The following is a 21,633-nucleotide window of genomic DNA, read 5'->3' as shown; positions in this document are numbered from 1 at the left end:
TATCTGGATCAATATGTCGAGGAACCAACTCGGGAACAGGCTATATTGGACTGGGTACTGTGCAATGAGAAGGGACTAATCAGTAATCTTGTTGTACGGGGACCCTTGGGTCAGAGCGATCATAACATGATCGATTTCTCACTCGAAATGGAGAGCGAAGAAATTGACTCAGAGACTAAGGTCCTGAATTTAAACAAGGGGAATTATGATGCCATGAGACGGGAACTGAGTAGGTCTGAGTGGACAACGTTCCTGGGAGGACTGGAGGTAGATAAACAATGGCAAACATTTAAAGATAGAATGACAAAATTGCAAAAATTGTTTATACCAATCTGGCATAAAAGGAAATCTAAAAAGGTGACTCAACCGTGGATAACAGGGGAAATTAGAGACAGCATAAAATCCAAAGATAGGGCGTATAAAATAGCCAAAAAAAGCGCCAGAGCGGAAGATTGGGAACAGTTTAAGATAGAGCAAAGGAGGGCAAAGGGCATAATCAAGAGGGGCAAAATAGCTTACGAAAACAAGCTGGCGGAAAATATAAAAACTAACTCCAAAAGCTTTTATAAGTATATCAAAAGGAAAAGACTGGTGAAAACCAAAGTTGGTCCATTGCAGTCAGATACGGGGGAATATATAATGGGAAATAAGGAAATGGCAGATCAACTAAATGCATACTTTGGGTCAGTCTTTACGAAGGAAGACACAAAAAACCTCCCTGGGATATCGGGAAAAATAGGGACATTGGCAAAGGAGGAACTGACGCAAATCAATATCTCTAAGGATATGGTGTTAAGGAAGCTAAAGGGATTGAAGGTGGACAAATCCCCAGGGCCTGATAACATGCATCCTAGGGTACTGAAGGAGGTGGCCCTAGAGATAGCGGATGCACTAAGGATGATTTTTCAGAATTCATTAGACTCGGGAACAGTACCGATGGATTGGAGGGTAGCTAACGTTACCCCACTATTCAAAAAGGGGGGTAGGGAAAAAGCAGGTAATTACAGACCTGTAAGCCTTACATCAGTTGTGGGCAAAATGCTGGAGTCCATCATTAAGGATGAAATAGCGGAGCACTTAGCAAATGGGGACAGGATAGGACAGAGTCAACATGGATTTACAAGGTAAATCGTGCTTGACTATTGGAATTTTTTGAGGGAGTAACTGGTAGAATAGATGGGGGAGAGCCAGTAGATGTGGTGTACCTGGACTTCCAAAAGGCCTTCGATAAGGTCCCACATAAAAGATTAGCATGGAAAATTGAGGCTCATGGGATAAAGGGGAAAGTTTTGGCGTGGATAGGGAACTGGCTGTCAGATAGAAAACAGAGAGTTGGAATAAACGGCTCATTTTCTGAATGGCAGGCAGTAACAAGTGGGGTACCACAGGGATCTGTCCTGGGCCCCCAGCTGTTCACAATTTACATTAATGACCTGGATCAGGGAGTCGGATGCAGCATTTCCAAATTTGCAGACGACACTAAACTAGGAGGGGGGGTGGGCTCAGAGGAAGAGACCAGGAAGCTCCAGAGCGATTTGGACAGACTGGGCGATTGGGCGGATAAATGGCAGATGCACTATAATGTGGACAAGTGCGAAGTTATCCACCTTGGGTGCAGGAACGGGAGGGCAAATTATTATTTAAATGGCAATAGATTGGGAGAGGGGGAAGTACAGAGAGACCTGGGTGTTCTTGTACACCAGTCACTGAAGGCGAGCATGCAGGTGCAACAGGCGGTCAAGAAGGCAAACGGTATGCTGGCCTTCATAGCAAAAGGGTTAGAATACAGGAACAGGGATACCTTGCTGCAGCTGTACAGGGCACTGGTGAGACCACACCTCGAGTACTGTGTACAGTTTTGGTCGCCTCATCTGAGGAAGGATGTTCTTGCCATGGAGGGGGTGCAGCGGCGATTCACCAGGCTGATACCAGGAATGGCGGGAATGACCTATGAGGAGAGACTATGTAGTTTAGGGATGTACACACTGGAGTTTAGAAGATTGAGAGGGGACCTCATAGAAGTGTATAAAATTCTGACAGGTCTAGACAGACTGGATGCAGAAGGAATGTTTCCCTTGGCGGGTGAGAACAGAACTAGAGGACATAATTTAAGGATAAGGGCTAAACCATTTAGGACAGAGATGAGGGGGAATTTCTTCACTCAGAGAGTGGTGAACCTGTGGAACTCATTGCCACAGAGGGCAGTGTACGCCAGCTCATTAAATATATTTAAGAGGGAATTAGATATATTTCTACGGGCAAAAGGGGTTAAGGGTTACGGAGAGAAGGCGGGGACGGGATACTGAATTAAAGGATCAGCCATGATCTCATCGAATGGCGGAGCAGGCACGAAGGGCCGAATGGCCTACTCCTGCTCCTATCTTCTATGTATCTATGTATCTATGACAGCCCTGGGAAAGAAGCTGTTCCTAAATCTGGTCGTACGGGTGCAAATAATTAGCCTCTAGTTCACTCGCAAGAAGACTCGGCAAATCAACCTTGTGACTTTAAAGGGGCACAGCAGAATAATGCATTGTGCACTCTGAGATAACGGATTTGCCCTTATGTAAAGCAACGCCTCTTCCTCTGAGCTACCATGAGCGTTGTAACAGGATTCTGCTAGTACTGGCAAGCTTCCAAATGAGAGGTTCTCAATAAAAAGAAAGACTTGCATTTCTATAGCACCCTTCTCAACCTCCGGACGTCCCAAAGCGCTTTACAACCAATGCTGTATTTTTTGAAGTGTAGCCACTGTTGTAATGTAGAAAAGGCGGCAGCCAATTTGTGCACAGCAAGCTCCCACAAACAGCAATGTGATGATCTGTTTTTAGTGATGTTGATTGAGGGATAAATATTGGCCCAGGACACCGGGGAGATCTCTCCTGCTCGTTTTCGAAATCGTGCCGTGGGATCAACATGCCAGCTGGTTAAACTGAGAAAGATGTCAATTCAAAGCAAGTTGTGATGCATATATTTTTTTTTTTTTGGCCAGGTTTATATAAGAAATCAGGAAAATTGGTCTTCCTGGGCTTGGACAACGCTGGCAAGACTACCTTACTGCACATGTTGAAAGATAACAGACTGGGGCAGCATGTCCCTACGTTACATCCCAGTGAGTACTTACAATTGAATCGTGCGTGGCGTGGCTCGCTCTCCGCCTGTGCCGGGATTCTCTCTCTTTGCAAAACCTGAGCACTCGTTCTGCTGATGCGCGACTCTAACCTATTTGTGTGTATTCCTCGCCTCCCCCCCACTCCGCTCATGGCTTCAGTGGGTAAAGCCAACCTGGCAAAGGACTGTAACAGCATTGAAGCTTAGCTCCTGAACCCTGGCGATCATCCCGCAAAGCTAAGACTTGCATTTCTACAGCGCCTTTCGTGACCTCAGGCCATCCCAAAGCGCTTTACAGCCAATGAAGTACTTTTTGAAGTGTAGTCACTGTTGTAATGTGGGCAACGCGGCAGCCAATTTGCGCACAGCAAGCTCCCACAAACAGCCATGTGATAATGACCAGATAATATGTTTTAGTGATGTTGATTGAGGGATAAATATTGGCCCAGGACACCGGGGAGATCTCCCCTGCTCTTCTTCCAAATAGTGCCACGGGATCTTTTACGTCCACCTGAGAGAGCAGACGGGGCCTCGGTTTAACGCCTTATCCGAAAGACGGCACCTCCGACAGTGCGGCACTCCCTCAGCACTGCACTGGGAGTGTCAGCCTAGATTTTTCTGCTCGAGCCTCTGGAGTGGAACTTGAACCCACAACCTTCTGACTCAGAGGCATGAGTGCTGCCCACTGAGCCACTGCTCTTGGTGCTATTGGTTCATTGACAATAGGATATTTGATAGCATCAGCAACTTGAGATACATCCAAATTAATAGGAGCATTGTATGTTACCCCAGGGCCCTGCTGTACGCAGCCAAGTGACCAGCACAGGCAGAAAGCTCGTACACTCTTGTATTTCTGAGTCATACAGACCAGAAGTCCCGGCGTTCAATTCTTGGCCAGTGCTGATCGGACGGGAAAAGCTGTTGGGATGTTGCAGTTGGCCTTGAGTATCCCCAAGCTGGGCTGGAGAAAAGAATCGTCTCGGGATTCTGCTCCTGGTGGTCGCCTGCTGGAAAGGATGGGATACGGCGTGTGATGCCGTTCACAGTCGAATAGCCCGTTATTACTTTCTCGGGTCGCACGTAGAACAGCAACGTGTGCAAGTTACCAGTGACCTGCCAGCACCTTGGCGTGGTGAAAATCACCATATTCAGGAGGTGGACATTGAAATAATTTTTTTTTTTTTTAATGTAATTTAATTCCATGAAAGTTCAAGGCATAAAATACATAAATATGATTGCGCATATTTGAATATTTCTGAATTTTCTCTCCTTGCACGAGCACTCTCCCTCCTGCCCCCTCTCATCGACTTCTTGCAGCTTTGCCCATGGACGTCGGGAGAAAGCGAATCACCCTCGGACTGCGGTGGCCAATGTTCTCTTCAATTTTTGTTTGGGTGCGGGGCCCCTTTAAGGGGCTGCGCAGCCCAATTAAAATACCGCGTATGCGCGGTTTTCCCCATTGACAAGCCAGCGAGCCAGCTGCGCGGGAGGTCCAGAGTGCGGTGCAGCTTAAAGGGAGCATTGGCGGTGGCAATGCTTGAGGTATATAGGTATGAGGATCCGGAGCTTGGTGATGCTTCATCTAGTGGTAGAAGTGTACAGATGCAGGTGTGACAGTGTGCCTACAATATGTGATGCCCGTGCCCTGTCCTTGGATGCAGGTTCACGAATGGCACCACTGAAAATGTCGCTACTCTCACCAAGTCCCTGTGTTGTCACGAGATGGAATGACCGGTGTATGGGGAGGCATTTGGTTTTTGTACACTGGCTGTTCAGCTGTGATTGAGCAACCTGTGCACATACAGTCCCAAATCCAGCTCGCAGTTGTACAAACCACTGTGAATTGCCCCTGGCTTTGTGTATGCATTTGGGTGTAGTTCTGAGTTTATTCGCTCCTCACATTTTGCAGCCAGGTCACTAGGATTGCAACTCCTAACTGGCCTCTTTTTATTGTCATAGCATCAGAAGAGCTGACTATTGCAGGAATGACGTTCACTACATTTGACCTTGGAGGTCACGCACAAGGTATGATGCTGGTTTTAAAAAAAACAAAGCTTTGTCATATTTTCGCATCAGGAATGTGTTGTTTTTCAATCCGTGCAGATCCGGCTCAGCATATTTGGTGTAACACGCCGGCTGGTTAAACTGGAAAACCTATGTAAAGCAAGCTGTGGTGCATATATCCGTGCCCACCGATTCTGGAGGAGAAGGAGTAATGTGCCACGGTTCCTGCTCTTGATCGCAATCCTCCTGGAAGTGCACACACCCGTGTGTGGTCTTTGGTGAAGAAAGGGTTAGGCTTGCCCTCAAACCTGCTTCTCTGACCAACCTTTTGGTCACCTGTCTTAATGTTTCCTTCTTTGGCTCGTTGTCAGTTTTTGTCTTGACTACGCTCCTGTGAAGCGCCGAGACACGTTAAAGGCGCTGTATAAATGCAAGTTGTTGTTGGCACCTTGGCCTGCCAACTTCCACTGCCATTTGGAGAAGTCCGTGGGACTGTATCCCAACAAAGAACCTTTTCACGATGGAGTGGGAGCAAATTGGCAGGAAAGGGAGGCGAGAGTCACACTCCATACAGGTTTGTTACAGTCCCATTCAAGCATTTCTAACAGGAGGACTTGCATTTATATAACGCCTTACCGCATCTCTCTGAAGCATCACCTAACACTTTGCGTGCTGAGAGTTACTTTCCAAGTGCTCCTACAGCTACTAACCATTCCATTACTAGACTGACTGTCCGGCCTGTGCAGTTCTGCTCGGCTGGGGTCTGCTGGATGCTTCTGCAGAGTGGGGCTGGCCTGCGCTTCTCCCTCCCGTTCCAAGGGATGTGAGCCATAAATTGTGAGAGCTGTTTGTTTGAGTTTTACAGTATTTACGCAAGTTCAAGAATCTTCATTTGGAAGATGAGGAAAAAGCTGCAAATATTAGCAATCTGGTGGGTTTTGGTATACAATGCGAGCAAGATTCCCCCTCGCTTTCAATTGAAACAGTAACTATCTTAGCTTTGCATAGAATTACATAGAATGTACAGCACGGAAACAGGCCATTCGGTCCAACTGGCCCGTGCTGGTGTTCCTGCTCCACACGAGCCTCCTCCCACCCCTCTATATCACCAAATCAGCATATCCTTCTATTCCTTTCTCCCTCATGTGTTTATCTAGCTTCCCCTTAAATGCGTCTATACTATTCGCCTCAACCACTCCCTGTGGCAGCGAGTTCCACATTCTAACTGCGTTCTGGGTAATGAAGTTTCTCCTGAATTCCTTGTTGGATTTATTAGTGACCAGTGTTGCCTCTGAATATTACCGTGGGTTGCATGGCCTGTTTATTTAAATGCGCGGTAGCTTTAAATTTGCAGCGGCCAGGCACGCGGAGTATCTTCAACGGGACAGCTTGTGAGCAGCCTGCGCTGTACCTTCACAGATTGCTGCATGGCCGCGCACCCGTGCAGCTTATGGGGAACATTGTTGGTGACCATCTTATATTTAATACTTTATTTAAATGTTGCTGCTTATTCACAGCCCGGCGAGTGTGGAAGAACTACCTCCCTGCCATTAACGGGATTGTTTTCCTGGTTGACTGTGCAGACCACTCACGACTTGCCGAATCTAAAGTCGAACTTGATGTAAGTCGAACCACGTTGAGGAATGCCTGGGGAAAGGAGGCTCCTTGTACAGAAATGTTACAAGGTGGCTGTGGGTGGCAAAAAAACATGATAGTGGATTCCTCCTGTCTCTCTCCCTCTGCCCATCGCCTCGTCGACTGTTTGAGTTGTACAGATCAGGAAGGTGGCGCCTTTGGTTCCTGGTCGGTGCTCAGTTAGCGCGTCGCAGGCAGGGGTGTATGCTACACCTGACCACAGCACCCTTGAGTTAGCGATGCAAAAATTGGGCTACTTATCGCTGTCCAGCAGCTCAGTGTGTACGGGTGGATGTTGGGTGAGGGCAAGTTCAGACCTGGCTGTGATGCCCCCAGCCCTGTAGCCTCATGCATGAATAAGAACGTAAGAAATAGGAGCAAGAGCAGGCCATACGGACCCTCGAGCCTGCTCCGCCATTCAATAAGATCATGGCTGATCTTTGACCTCAACTCCACTTTCCCGCCCAATCCCCATATCCCTTGGTTCCCTTAGAGTCTAAAAATTCATCGATCTCAGCCTTGAATATACCCAACGACTGAGCCTCCACAGCCCTCTGGGGTAGAGAATTCCAAAGATTCACAGCCCTCTAAGTGAAGAAATTTCTCCTCATCGCAGTCCTAAATGGACGCCCCCTTATTCTGAGACTGTGACCCCTGGTTCTAGACTCTCCAGCCAGGGGAAACATCCTCTCCGCATCTACCCTGTCAATCCCTCTCAGAATCTTGTAAGTTTCAATGAGATCACCTCTCATTCTTCTAAACTCCAGAGACTATAGGCCCATTCTACTCCATAGCGACTCTCTGGGTAAGGTATCTGGGGGTCTACACCGTAAGGCAAGAAAGAGAAAATTAATGCAGAGGGTAGAGTGAAATCATGAACACTAAATTTATGTTAACTTGCTCTGCACCCCAAGATTGTCTTCAAACATACCCCAACTAAGCCCAGACAACTCAAGTCAGGTTTATTTGTGCTTGTAACTACAATATATTTGCGATGTATGTCGCACACTCCTCATTCGGGCATGGCCATTCTGTGACACCCAGTCACACATGTGGTCACACATTAGAGAGAGCTCGGTGAGATCCAGACGCTGCAGGGCCCCATACCTACAGTATCACTGGGACTTTCACTTTGTCCTGACGTTCTGTGGGGGAAAACCCACGGGAGATCCTGTAGAATTTTGTATCCATTGGTTTCTCTCATTTTTGTTTTGAATTTTGTGGGCCTCGAAATTTGGAACAAGCTGTTGTCCCGTTGGTGGATAAATCCTAAATCTGCACATCAAAATCTTTTCGTATTTACCACTTATGAGAATCGTAGAAATTTACAGCACAGAAGGAGGCCATCCAGCCTAATCCCACTTTCCAGCTCTTGGTCCGTAGCCCTGTAGGTTACGGCACTTCAGGTGCATATCCAAGTACTTCTTAAATGTGATGAGGGTCTCTGCCGCTACCACCCTTTCAGGCAGTGAGTTCCAGACCCCCACCACCCTCTGGGTGAAAAAAGTTCTCCTCCACTCCCCTCTAATCTTTCTACCAATTACTTTAAATATGGATTTAAAATTTAGATGTGACCACCCCCTTCAAGGCTCCACCATATGCAGCCTGTGAAAAGAGACGCAACTTGGCTGTACCTTTTACATACTTTTAAAAATCTGCCTGGGAATGTCTTTTGCTTCAGCGATAATATCACGGAGGAGGGGGAAACAGAACCAAAAAAAACCAGCAATTACTGATCCTGAGCTGCCAAACGCATTTTATACCGGCAACACAAAAAGGAAGAGTCTAACTGTGACTAGTAGAGTCTCAACAATGAAGTGTTGCTGGTGATGTGACCTCTGCAAGTCACGGTGTCATTCAGTGGTTTGTTTCCCCCATGACCCACTGCTGATGATTGTGGTCTTTTGTTGCAGTCACACGCTGTTTGTTAGTACTTTTGTTTCCAACGATTAGATGTGCAGCATGTTTCTGAAGTAAAAAGAGCTTTCTCTCTAAGGCATTAATGACGGACGAAACAATATCCAACGTTCCCGTTCTTATCCTGGGCAATAAAATCGACCGACCAGAGGCCATCAGTGAGGAGAAACTTCGGGAAATCTTCGGCCTGTACGGACAAACGACAGGAAAGGTAAAGCAAAGAAAAGGCAGACTCACAATTATAAAGCGCCTGATAGTCTCGCTTCGCGTACAACAACATTACTTTTTGAAGTGAAGCGGTTCCTACGCAGGCAAACCCGGCAGCCATTTTAGGCACAGCAATGCGATGTTGGTGTTCGTTGAGGGAGGAACGTTGGCCTGAGCTCCCTGTTCATCGGGTAATGCCATGGAAGCTTTAACATCCGCTGGAGCAGGCAGACGAGGCCTCGGTTTAATGCCTCACCTGTAGTGCATCGCCTTTAGCAATGCAGCACGCCCTCAGTACTGCACTGGGGCATTTTCTAAAGAAATAAACTTGTTTGCGGGAGCGCGGGACATTAATCAGCTGTTCTAATATTTTCCGCAGCTCAAAGTACCCATTTTGGAGCAGGTGGGACAGATTACACCCAAATTACACAAATATTTATCTTGCAACTAATATTCCCTTTCATTTTTATTTTGGGTGGACGGCCCCTTTAAGGGGCTGCACGACCCGTTCAAATTTCCGTGCGTGCACGGTTTTTCCCATTGTGAAGCCGGCAAGCGGCCTGCGCGGGACCTCCAGAGCGCCGCGCGGCTGCCTCGCAGCTTAACTGGAGCGTTGCTTGTAACTTATAGTCCCTGGTCAGATAAACAATTTGATAATCTTTGGGTCTGGTTTTTTTTTTGTTGAGAAATGACCACTAAGGAGCTCAAAGCAACATCGACTGCATTCTAGACGTTTGGGCGATTAGAATTTATAAAAAGAGGTTGTAAACGAGCTGGTGCCCTTTCTGCGAAGCTTTGACTGGGTTTTGTGGAGAGATGAAAATCGGGAATAGAAACAGAAGATAGGAGCAGGAGTAGGCCATTCGGCCCCTCGAGCCTGCTCCGCCATTCAATGCGATCATGGCTGATCATCCAAATTCAGTACCCTGTCCCTGCTTTCTCCCCATATCCCTTGATCCCTTTAGCCTTAAGAAATATATCCAATTCCTTCTTGAATATATTTAATGAATTAGCCTCAACGGCCTTCTGTGGTAGAGAATTCCACAGGTTCACCACTCTCTGGGTGAAGAAATTCCTCCTCATCTCTGTCCTAAATGGCTTACCCCTTATCCTTAGACTGTGACCCCTGGTTCTGGACTCCCCGACCGTCGGGAACATACTTCCTGCATCTAGTCTGTCTAGTCCTGTTAGAATTTTATACGTTTCAATGAGATCCCCTCTCATTCTTCTAAACTCCAGCGAGTATAAGCCCAATCGTCCCAATCTCTCCTCAGAGTAAGAGGCCAGAATTGGAGGAGTGCAGAGATCTTGGAGGGTTGTAGGGCTGGAGGAGGTTACAGAGGTAGGGAGGGGCGAGGCCGTGGAGGGATTTGAAAACAAGGATGAGAATTTTAAAATCAAAGCGTTCAAGTGGCCAATCTGTGTGTGTGAGCCAAGACTGAGAATATCCTGCCGACACTCTAACGGGTAGCAGGGGGTCGGCAATCACAGCCAATCCTGATCCTGTCTTCAGCTGACACCCACACGTCTGCACTTTCCGGGGGGGCTGGACACTGGTCGGGAGAACCCTAGCTCATTTATTTTTTTGTTGTTGCTTCCTGTGGCCCACGGACACTGAAACCAATTGTGGTGGAGCACAGACCACTTCCGCACAGACCAGGAATCGAACCTAGTCATTGTAAGCCTTTGTCGACACCGGTCGGCCACTCGGGGAGCTGTGGAAGGGTTAAATTTACTGTGCCAAGTGCATCATTCCCGCAATGATTTACAGGAAGTACGTAGGGGCTCCTATGACCGCTGACTCTGCAGATCAGTCAGGAAGGTAAATGGAGGCCAGGGTGCAGCGAAAGAAAAACTAGGTCAAACCTGCTACTGAATAAAATGTGACGGTTTGCTGGTTGTTGGAAGATAAAATCTGGCTCGACCGTTTAGCAATTTTTAAGGTTAAGTACCTCTGTCGATAGACTGTAGGCAGATCAAAGGGAATTCTTGTTCCTGTCTTTCGTGTCCGTTTAACCTTTTGAGAATTGTGACGCACTTTTAAAATCTTGCAAAGCAGGAGGCTTTAGGATGGTGGGTGGATTTTGTCTGTCGGACATATTTTTAAACACTCAGCTGTGGCTCAGTGGGTCGCTCTCCCTCGCCTCTGAGTCAGAAGGTTGTGGGCTCTCGTCCCACTCCAGAGACTCGAGCACAAAAATCCAGGCTGACACTCCCAGTGCAGTGCTGAGGGAGATGACGTCCTTCAGACAAGACCGAGGCCCCGTCTGCTCTCTCAGGCGGACGTAAAAGATTCCACTGCACTATTTCGAAGAAGAGCAGGGGAGTTATCCCCGGTGTCCTGGCCAATATTTATCCCTCAATCAACATCACGAAAACAGATTATCTGGTCGTTATCCCATTGCTGTTTGTGGGAGCTTGCTGTGTGCGAATTGGCTGTCGCGTTTCCTACATTACAACAGTGACTACACTTCAAAAAAAAAAGTACTTCATTGGTTGTAAAGTGCTTTGTGATGACCTGAAAGACACTATATAAATGCAAATCTTTCTCTTTTACTACCCATTTACTGTTTCTGACAGACCTGTAGATTAATTGGTTTATTTTTTATGACCAGGGTGTCCAAACATGTGGGCCTCATAGGATGCATTTACACCGGAAGTTTAGTGCCTGTAACGAGTGCTTTTCACTTTGCACACACTTAACTGACGGCGTACATAGTTTAATGCTGTGTCAGTTTAATATTGCATGCAGTGTAAATCTAGAATGGTGTCAAAACCTGGTAAATCTCCCTGATTTTAATTTGAATGTTGAGTCTCTCCTTCCCCCCCGCCCCAACCACATCATTTCTATTTTGAATTTACAGGAGACAGCTTTGCCCTTGCATTGTGACCAGGCCTGTGCAGAGCTCACTACTAACCAGGGTGGTTAACACTCCAGCGCAGCGGGGACCAAGTAATGTTCAGCGGGTTCTGCCTGGCCAGAACTCGAACTGCAGACCAGCTATATTTCACACCATGAGCCACAATTCCAGTACATAACAACCAGCACTGCTAAATCTTTATATGTAATTAAAAGCACTCATTACCACCTCCACCCGCCCCCCCCCCCCCCCCTCAAAGGTACGTTACAGACTTTTAAAAAAATTACGTTGTAATTATCGCTTGGCAGATTGATATGTATAAGAAATAGGAGCAGGAGTTGGCCATACGGCCCCTCGAGCCTACTCCTCCATTCAATAAAATCATGGCTCCACAACCTCAATTCCACTTTCCTGCTCGATTTCCATATCCCTTGATTCCCCTAGAGTCCAAAAATCTATCGATCTCGGCCTTGAATACACTCAAAGACTCGACATTCACAGCCCTCTGGGGCAGAGAATTCCAAAGATTCACAACCCTCTAAGTGAAGAAATTCTTCCTCCTCTCAGTCTTAAACAGCCGACCCCTTAACCTGAGACTGTGACCCCTGGTTCTAGACACTCCAGCCAGGGGGAAACAGCCTCTCAGAATCTACCCTGTCAATCCCCTTCAGAATCTTGTATGTTTCAATGAGATCACCTCTCATTCTTCTAAACTCCAGAGAGTATCGGCCCATTGTACACAATCGCTCATCATAGGACAGCCCTCTCATCCCAGGAACCAATCTAGTGAACCTTCGTTGCACCGCCTCCAAGGCAAGTATATCCTTCCTTAGATAAGGAGACCAGAACTGTGCCCGGTACTCCAGGTGTGGTCTCACCAAGGCCCTGTACAATTGTAGCAAGACTTCCTTACTCTTATACTCCAACCCCCTTGCAATAAAGGCCAACATGCCATTTGCCTTCCTTATTGCTTGCTGTACCTGCATGCTAGCTTTCTGTGTTTCTTGCACGAGGTATGTTGTGGGAATGACCAGGTTATAGTTGCAGTCAATGTTTCACGTAATTTTTTTAATGGGCTGCGCGGTCCTTTTAGAAGTCCGCGCATGTGGGTTTTCTTTTTCAATTTAAAATATGGCTCACCGGCTGCGTGGGACCCCTGGGAGCTCTGCGCAGTGCAGCTTACAGGGAGCATTGGTTGCAATACTTGCTGGCTGACTTGGGCTGCCCAGGATACTGTCTGGCCTCCCCCTCTCACCCGCCCCCTGATGTCGGCTCCTCCTGCTCTTCCGTCACCTGATGCTGGCTGGTTGCAGCACCACCACTGGAAGGAGGGTGTAATTACAGCGTGACCAGTTCACTTGGGAAATTTCCATTATAAACGACATAGAAATTGATCGTGGAAATATTTTTTTTTAAAAACAAGGACAGAATGTACGACATTAAAATGGGGACTGAAGTATGTGTGTGTATCCTTTTGCAATTATCCCCTGCCCTCCATTCCTGTTTCACTTGAAGATTGCCCTTGGCCTTGACTACCCATGTGCAACAGCATGGAAGATCAGCTAGTAATTAATAGATGCACTGACTACAGAAAGCATGGCCAAAAACCCAGCAGCAACTGTCATTCAGCCTTGAGCTCTGCTGACATTTGTAAGAGCTTCACTCGTGTAACTTGACATTGTCGCACTTGATTGAATCTCTGCCTTGTGACTCCAGCTGGCCATCTGTTACCTTGAGGTAATTCATTGACACTGGCTGGTACATGGCTTGTGTTAACACTCGTCTGAAAAGCTGCAATTGAATTCATGTCCTCGATATATCCGCACCGATTGTGTGTTGAATGAAAGAAAGGAAAAAAGACTTATATTTCTACAGCGCCTGTCACGACCACCGGACGTCCCAAAGCGCTTTACAGCCAATGAAGTACTTTTTTTGAAGTGTAGTCACTGTTGTAATGTAGGAAACGCAGCAGCCAATTTGCGCACAGCAAGCTCCCACAAACGGCAATGTGATAATGACCGGATAATCTGTTTTAGTGATGATGATTGAGGGATAAATATTGGCCCCAGGACACCGGGGAGAACTCCCCATCTCTTCGAAATATTGCCATGGGATCTTCTACGTCCACCTGAGAGAGCAGACGGGGCCTCGGTTTAACAGGACTTGACAGGGTAGATGCAGGGAGGATGTTTCCCCTGGCTGGGGAGTCTAGAACCGGTTCAAATCCGGCCTCGGGTGACTGTCTGTGTGGAGTTTGCACATTCTCCCCGTGTTTGCGTGGGTTTTCTCCGGTTTCCTCCCACAGTCCAAAGATGTGCGGGTTAGGTTGATTGGCCATGATAAAAATTGATCCTTAGTGTTAGGGGGGATTAAATACGTGGGGTTACGGGGATAGGGCTTGGGTGGGATGGCTGTCGGTGTAGGGACCGGGTGCTAGGGTTTGGATGATCAGCCATGATCTCGTTGAATGGCGGAGCAGGCTCGAAGGGCCGAATGGCCTACTCCTGCTCCTATCTTCTATGTTTCTAGAATAAGGGGTCGGCCATTTAGGACTGAGATGGGGAGAAATGTCTTCACTCGGAGGGTGGTGAATCTTTGGAATTCTCTACCCCCGAGGGCTGTGGAGGCTCAGTTGTTGAGTATATTCAAGACTGAGATCGATAGATTTTTGAATATTAAGAGAATCAAGGGATATGGGGATAGTGTGGGAAAGTGGAGATGAGGTAGAAGATCAGCCATGATCTTAATGAATGGCGGAGCAGGCTCGAGGGACCAAATGGCCGACTCCTGCTCCTATTTCTTATGTTCTTAACAGCTCATCTAAAAGACGCCACCTCCGACAGTGCGGCGCTCCCTCAGTACTGCACTGGGAGTGTCAGCCTAGATTTTTGTGCTCAAGTCTCTGGAGTGGGACTTGAACCCACAACTTTCAATGACTGAGAGGTGAGGGTGCTGCCCACTGAGCCTGAGCTGGCACTTCGTGGGACTACACCATTCATTGAGTTCAGATTTTGTGCCCATCGTGAAGTAAATGTTTGAAAGTCAGTAAGTTGCTCCAGTTCTGTTAAATATCCCCAGTTGCTTCTGTATTTCAATTATTGACCTAATTTGAAAGGCAAACCCAATCAGTAACCCACTCGGGCTTATAAATGACCTAAATTAGACTTCGGCATTTTCAAACCTGTTTTAAGATTGGTTCTAATTGTAAATCGCAGTGACGTTTGGTGGCACCTGACGGACACAGTGAAGCTATTTCCCTTTATCTGCTGCCGATAGCTGTAATGCACTGTGTGGGCCCAGTGTTTTCTCCACATTACAAGCATCCCTGATTTTCATCACTCCACCACTGGTGGCTGTGCCTTCAGCTGCCTGGGCCTTAAGCTCTGGAATTCTCTCCCTAAACCTCCGCCTCTCTCTCCTCCTTTAAGTCGCTCCTTAATACAGTACCTACCTCTTTGACCAGGCTTGTGGCCCAGTGTCAAATTTTCTCATTCTTTGTTTTCAAATTCCTCCATGGCCTTTCCCCTCCCTATCTCTGTAACCTCCTCCAGCCCCACAACCCTCCGAGATCTCTGCGCTCCTCCAATCCTGCCCTCTTGCGCATCCCCCGATTTTAATCGCTCCACCATTGGCGGCCGTGCCTTCAGCTGCCTGAGGCCTAAGCTCTGGAATTTCCCTCCCTAAACCTCTCCGCCTCGCTACCTCTCTTTCCACCTTTAAGACACTCCTTAAAATCTACCTTTTAATACAGGAAACTTTGTGCTATCCGGCACCGACGGGACCGAGCTGTTGCCGTCCCATCAAAACTGCTGGACAAACCAGCGCTAATGTTGAAACATACGGAGATTCTGAGCTCCGTATCTGGCAACAAACCCTGTTGCTTACAGCTTCTAAACAGTCGGCCGTACCTTGCAAGCGTCTCTGTAGCTTAGCAACAGCTTCAGCAAGACCTTGCAGAGCCTGACTGGTGAAAAAAAAAAGCAACGAAAAGAAAAAAAACCTAACTAAACGGCTCCTGATTTTTGCCGGTGGCTCGAGCATTCCAGACAGTTAACCTCCGGATAAACCAAAGTTTCCTGTATATCTCCTTATGTGGCTCGGTGTCGCATTTTGTTTGCTAATGCTGCTGTGGAGCGCCTTGGGACGTTTTACTACGCGAAAGGTGCTACGTAAATAAAAGTTGTGGTTGAATGACTGCATTTCAGAAGCAATCCATTGGTTGTGTGGTGCTTTAGTGCCTCCTGATAAGTCTCGCTTTCCTCCTGCCTGCGCTGATCTTGGTTGCGCTGTAAGGGAGAGACGCGGAACAGAAGACTGTCCTCCCTCCCCGCCCGCCCCCCACCATAGTCACTGTAGTGAATCTTGCAGTAAGCTGAGGCGAGCAATGGCGGAGGTCTGACACAGGAAGTTGACTTGGACCATGATGCACCTTGAGAAGCCAAAGCAGCGAGAGCGGATTCCCGTTCTGTATAAAGTATACAGTGGTGAGCTTGAGAACAAGTGGCTAATCCTCGGGTTATCTGACAAAACAAAGTATTCGGGGTGGCTAATAAATGCTGGCCTTGCCAGCGACGCCCACATCCCATGAATGAATAAAAAAGAAATTGACCCGCAGTATTAGAAACACAGAAGATAGGAGCAGGAGTAGGCCATTCAGCCCCTCGAGCCTGCTCCGCCATTCAATGCGATCATGGCTGATCATCCAAATTTAGTACCCTGTCTCTGCCTTCTCCCCATATCCCTTGATCCCCTTAGCCTTAAGAAATATATCTAACTCCTCCTTGAATATGCTTAATGAATTGGCCTCAACTGTCTTCTGTGTTGAGGTGTGTCTTGGCAGGATTTCTAGTTTGTCATCGACATCCTTGATTCACCTCACCCGTGCATTTTGTAGATGTACGGTGTAAATTGCACCCAAACTTGGAAAGTTACCAACGATACACCAAGGTTCATTTAGGCTGGATTATGATCTGACTGTTGAAGCCCACTTGGAGTAGGGTTGCCTTGACTGCTTATTGTACGTACAGGAAACTTTCTGGTATCCGGCACGGACAGGACCGACCTGGTGCCGGTTCATCAACAATTCCGGATAACCGAACGCTATAGTAAAAGATACGGAGCTCAGAGCTCCGTATAAAGCAACAAACCCTGCAGCTTCAAAACAATCGGCACAAGTTACAAGCGTCTCTGTAGCTTAGCAACAGCTTCAGCTACACCCTTGCACAGCAACAAATGGAGTTTAAAAAGGTAATAAAAGTTAACGGAACCGACTCCTGAATTTTGCCGGTGGATAGAGCGTTCCGGTTATTTAGGGGCCTAATCGAAAGTTTCCTGCAGTTGTGTATTAGACTAGAAATTTAGGACGCTGGGGGGGGGGGGGGGGGCGCGGGTAAAAGTGGAATTATGTACGAGAGTTATTATGGCGGTCGATGCTGTAGCTCACTCTGAAGAGCACACATCCTCCTGGTCCAGTCACACACACTGTCTATTCACTAATACAAAAAGAAAATACTGCAGATGCTGGAAATCTGAAATAAAAACAGAAAATGCTGGAGATACTCAGCAGGGCAAGCAACATCCACGGAGAGAGAAACAGAGTTAGTGTTTCAGGTCGATGACGAGTTCTGACGAAAGGTCATCGACCTGAAACGTTAACTCTGTTTCTCTCTCTACAGATGCTGCCTGACCTGCTGAGTATCTCCAGCATTTTCTGTCTATTCACTATCCAGCTCCCAGCAAATGCGTGAAACAGTCAGTGTTCATTAAAATCAAACTAGCAGCTCTCTGGGGAGCTGAGGTGACTGATTTTAGGGGCTGAAAAGCGGTCGAGGGTCCCGATTAAGCAACGCCTCGATTTTAAAATTCTCATCCTTGTTTTCAAATCCCTCCATGGCCTCACCCCCCATCTCTGTAAACTCTCCAGCCCCACAACCATCCCGAGATCTCTGCGCTCCTCTAATTCTGGCCTCTTGAGCATCCCTGATTTTAATCGCTCCACCATTGGTGGCTGTGCCTTCAGCTGCCTGGGCCCTAAGCTCTGGAATTCCCTCCCTAAACCTCTCCGCTTCTCTACCTCTCTTTCCTCCTTTAAGACGCTCCTTAAAACCTACCTCTTTGACCTCATCTGCCCGAATATCTCCTTGTGTGGCTCGGTGTCAAATTTTGTTTGTTTGACGCTCCTGTGCAGCGCCTTGGGACGTTTTACTACGTTAAAGGCGCTATAGAAATACAAGTTGTTTTTGTATTCATGAGTCACCTTGCATGTGAGTAATACGGTCTGTTACTGAAATTGTCTTGCATGCTTTGGGGAATATTAAATGTCCTTGTTGGTCTGTTCCAGGGGGCTGTGCCATTAAAGGAGTTGAACACCCGACCACTGGAGGTGTTTATGTGCAGTGTGCTGAAACGCCAGGGTTACGGAGAAGGATTTCGCTGGCTTTCTCAATACATCGACTGAACTCGAGACAAAAACGATACCACTCTGGACTGAACTAGTTTGCAGCTGTCTTACATGTTTTTTTGTTTCCTTCTTTGTTACACACAACCGTTGATGAGATCACAATGCCAACCAGGAGACGTTACCGACCACCTGCGTTTTTTAAGTATAATTTTGAGTTGGGTGTTTTGTACCTAGATTAAAATCGGAATTACTTTTCCAAGTGTAATCATTTTTCCGTCTCCTACACAAGTGTTGACTGAGAATTCACACTTGAGTTAGGCTGCGCAACAGTCCCAGAAATGTGTGCGGTTTTTCTTTGTGCCCCTTTCTTGAGATGCTCGGTACTCCCCTGAAGCTGTTCAGGTAATGCCTGTCCCTCCGGGGCCCTGTCACACAAGACAGCGTGGACGGAATAGAACAGCAGCTAACTGGCCACCCCTCAAAGCTTTTTAACCGGAATCAAGTGGTAGTCTCAATAGTATTCACAAGTCGGTTGGTTGACTTTTCACAATTGTCTTTGTCTGCACTGATGTAGTTTGTGTCCGGAGCCATTTTTCCAGAAGTTTAGAATAGTCCGAGGCTGAAATCGAACATTCTATACAGTTTTGGAGGTATGCAAATGTGGCCAACATACTGGTGCCCATTCTGGGTCATGTAGTTCCCATGGGGTGAGGCTGAGAGCGCTGTCTTGAACCTTCTTTCAGCTACCAAGTTGCTCTCGGTGGGACGTGCTGTTTACATTCGTGACGTTAACATTTGAAGATATGCTCGTGGCATCTGGACTGGTTAAAATGCTGTCGATGATTTATAAATGTACATATAATTTGGTTAATTATCTTGCTATCAATTCTCCTGTGGTCAGTGTATCAGTGTATCGTACAGGTTGGATTTTGGCATCGAGGTGGATCTTTGTCGAGCTTTTAATATAAACTGGGGATATTTCGTCCCTTCCTTCTGAAATCTACACATCCAGTTTTGTTTGAGGTAAATAACTGCAAAATCAGAAAATACAATTTTTAATTTTTAATTTAGAGATTTAACTTTATAAGGAATGACGGCTCGGTCGACAAGTTTTCTTTTTTTCCATTTGGTGTAAAAGAATTTTGGGAGTGGGAAACTGAGCAAAGCAAGTCACAGGTGGATTGAGTGTAATGTGGAGTCGCCGTTTAAACTTGATTAGCGAGTAATTTCAAAATAATTTAACAAGCTGGATGGCTAACACCATGAATTTTGTTGTAGAATTTATTCACTTATAAGGGACTCGCTGACGTTTGGACGAATTGCACAATTTTCTTGCACACTTTTAATTGTAAAACTTTTCTAAAATGTGAACTAATTCATACAGTTGGTGCTTTTAAAGTGACAGTGGAGACAGCACGACATTATGCAGGCTGTGTAATGCGGGGAACGGTTTTACATTTTAGCAGTTTACACATGTTGGCGTGTGTGTGGATAGAACAGGCAGTTTTGAATTTCCATTCATTGAACTAGGACATGCTTATGAAGTGAAATTGGGCAGCATTGTCATTGATGTGGACAGTGAACAAACAGCCTTTCCCCCCCCCCCCCCCATGGTCATTGAAGGGAATGAGCAGTGGCCAGTCAACACTATATTGCTCTGCTTTTTTTTTTGCTTCTAAAGGCTTCTCCTGTCTTGCTCAGAATGGTGGTGTTCTTTCACAGCTGCGGGAAGAATGGAGGCATTCTGTGTGGCAGTTTTATTTCATGCCGAAATTAGAAAATTGGATTGCACTTTCTCCCAGCCCAAGAGTTAAATGGCTTTCTCGGAAACCCCAAACTAGCTGTTCTCCATTAGACCCCGTGTGGCAAAGCTAGACAAAGACTCGATACTTGCTGAAGTGGGAATACAGTGGAAGCCAATTAATGGGAATGTTTATGTTTTGTTTACTTCCAATGCCCACCCAGTCTCGTACATTTTTTTTTAAACAATTGTTTGCTCAATATGTGTGAGTGGATAAAGAAAATGTTTTGCTTATCCCAGGAGGAGCGTGGCATTTCCCCTTCAGGGGCAGCTCTGGTCCATTCGAAGGGCAGTTATCACTGGCGCAGTCTGTGGACTCGCCCCGCCCCTAAGCATGAATGCAAAACTTGACATTTTCTTTTCCCTGCCCCCCCCCCCCCCCCCCCCCCCCCCAAAAAAAAAACTTTTCGGGCTTCTAACACAACAGGTTAGTACTGTGCCTGCAGTATTACTCAGTTAGTGCAGTTCTACATGTTTGTGGTCATTCGTTCTCCACTGTTTGAGAGGGTATTGGTGACCGCTTTTGCCCCATGCCAATCTGATGCCTTCACCAACTCATTCTTGGAAAAACTAGTTCTTACCCTCACTCTGTTCATTCTCTACGTGGTAGAAAGATAACCTGCAACATGTATAAATGTATTATAAATCATTGCTTTATTTGAAATAAACGTAATTATATATCTTCGTGTATTGGGTTTCCGTTGTCTTGACTAACATCTTGCACGAGTAGAATAGCATTCACCCAATATAACCAGATACATTGTTGGGTATTTATAAAAGACTCGCATCTATATAGCACCGTACCAGTGTCAGCTGTGGCTCAGTGGGTCGCACCCTCACCTCTAAGTCAGAAGGTTGTGGGTTCAAGTCTCACTCCAGAGACTTGAGCACAAAAATCTAGGCTGACACTCCCAGTGCGGTACTGTGGGAGCGCTGCACTGTCAGAGGTGTCGTCTTTTGGATGAGACGTTAAACCGAGGCCCTGTCTGCTCTCAGGTGGACATAAAACATCCCATGGCATTATTTTGAAGAGCAGGGGAGTTCTCCCCGGTGTCCTGGCCAATATTTATTCCTCAACCAACACCACTAAAACAGATTATCTGGTCATTATCACATTGCTGTTTGTGGGAGCTTGCTGTGTGCAAATTGGTTGCTGCGTTTCCTACACTTCAAAAAGTACTTCATTGGCTGTAAAGCACTTCGGGACGTCCTGAGGTTGTGAAAGGCGCTACAGAAGAGCAAGTCTTTTCCATCCCATTTCTGAATCTCATTGCTTCACATTAAGATAATTACTACACAATGGTGACTTGGCACACAGCAGCCAAACTCCCACAGACAGCAGTGAGCTGGATGCCTAATTAAGATTGTTTTTGGTGGTATTTGTTGAGGGAGGAATGTTGGCCAGCTCACCTGAGGGAACTCGCTGCTTCTTTGCAAAGTGCCGTGGGATCTTTAACATCCATCAGAATAGACGGGACCCTGGGTTAATGCCACCTCTCAAGAGCAGCCCCTCTGACTGTGCAGCACGGCACTCCCTGAGCACTGGGACTCGGACCACAATCTCTGACTCCAGTCCCTGCTACTGCAGATTATGAATTTCCTTATTGCAGATAAAAATTTACAAATGCTATTACAGTAATTCCTCTTCCATAACTTGCTTTGCCCTTCAGCCTGCAATAACCTCTGCAGCAAATATA

At 46.7% G+C, this 21,633-nt stretch overlaps 1 protein-coding gene across 1 annotated transcript; it reads left to right on the top strand.

The window, feature by feature from the left end:
• The first annotated feature begins 2,949 nt into the window (after positions 1-2,949).
• LOC147098667 (small COPII coat GTPase SAR1A-like) lies at positions 2,950-20,624 on the top strand. The gene is made up of 5 exons (XM_085970657.1): positions 2,950-3,112; positions 5,071-5,136; positions 6,633-6,736; positions 8,747-8,878; positions 18,076-20,624. Exons 1-5 carry the CDS (start codon positions 2,965-2,967, stop codon positions 18,190-18,192), a joined length of 567 nt encoding a protein of 188 aa, XP_085826783.1. The 5' UTR covers positions 2,950-2,964; the 3' UTR covers positions 18,193-20,624.
• Positions 20,625-21,633: the final 1,009 nt, after the last annotated feature.

Source organism: Somniosus microcephalus, chromosome 29, assembly GCF_052327205.1.
Source record: "Somniosus microcephalus isolate GS21.2 chromosome 29, FLI_Smic_1.0, whole genome shotgun sequence".
NCBI classification, from domain to species: Eukaryota; Metazoa; Chordata; class Chondrichthyes; order Squaliformes; family Somniosidae; genus Somniosus; species Somniosus microcephalus.
The sequence above is the reverse complement of the archived record's forward strand: the minus strand, read 5'-3'. Positions and strand labels throughout refer to the sequence as shown.

Bases quoted from the DNA above. Each gene is read 5' to 3' on its own strand.
- LOC147098667 (XM_085970657.1), top strand. From the start codon at position 2,965: ATGCATATATTTTTTTTTTTTTGGCCAGGTTTATATAAGAAATCAGGA. The intron at 5,137-6,632 runs GTATGATGCTGG...GCTTATTCACAG, and splicing joins CCTTGGAGGTCACGCACAAG to CCCGGCGAGTGTGGAAGAAC. The intron at 6,737-8,746 runs GTAAGTCGAACC...TTTCTCTCTAAG, and splicing joins AATCTAAAGTCGAACTTGAT to GCATTAATGACGGACGAAAC.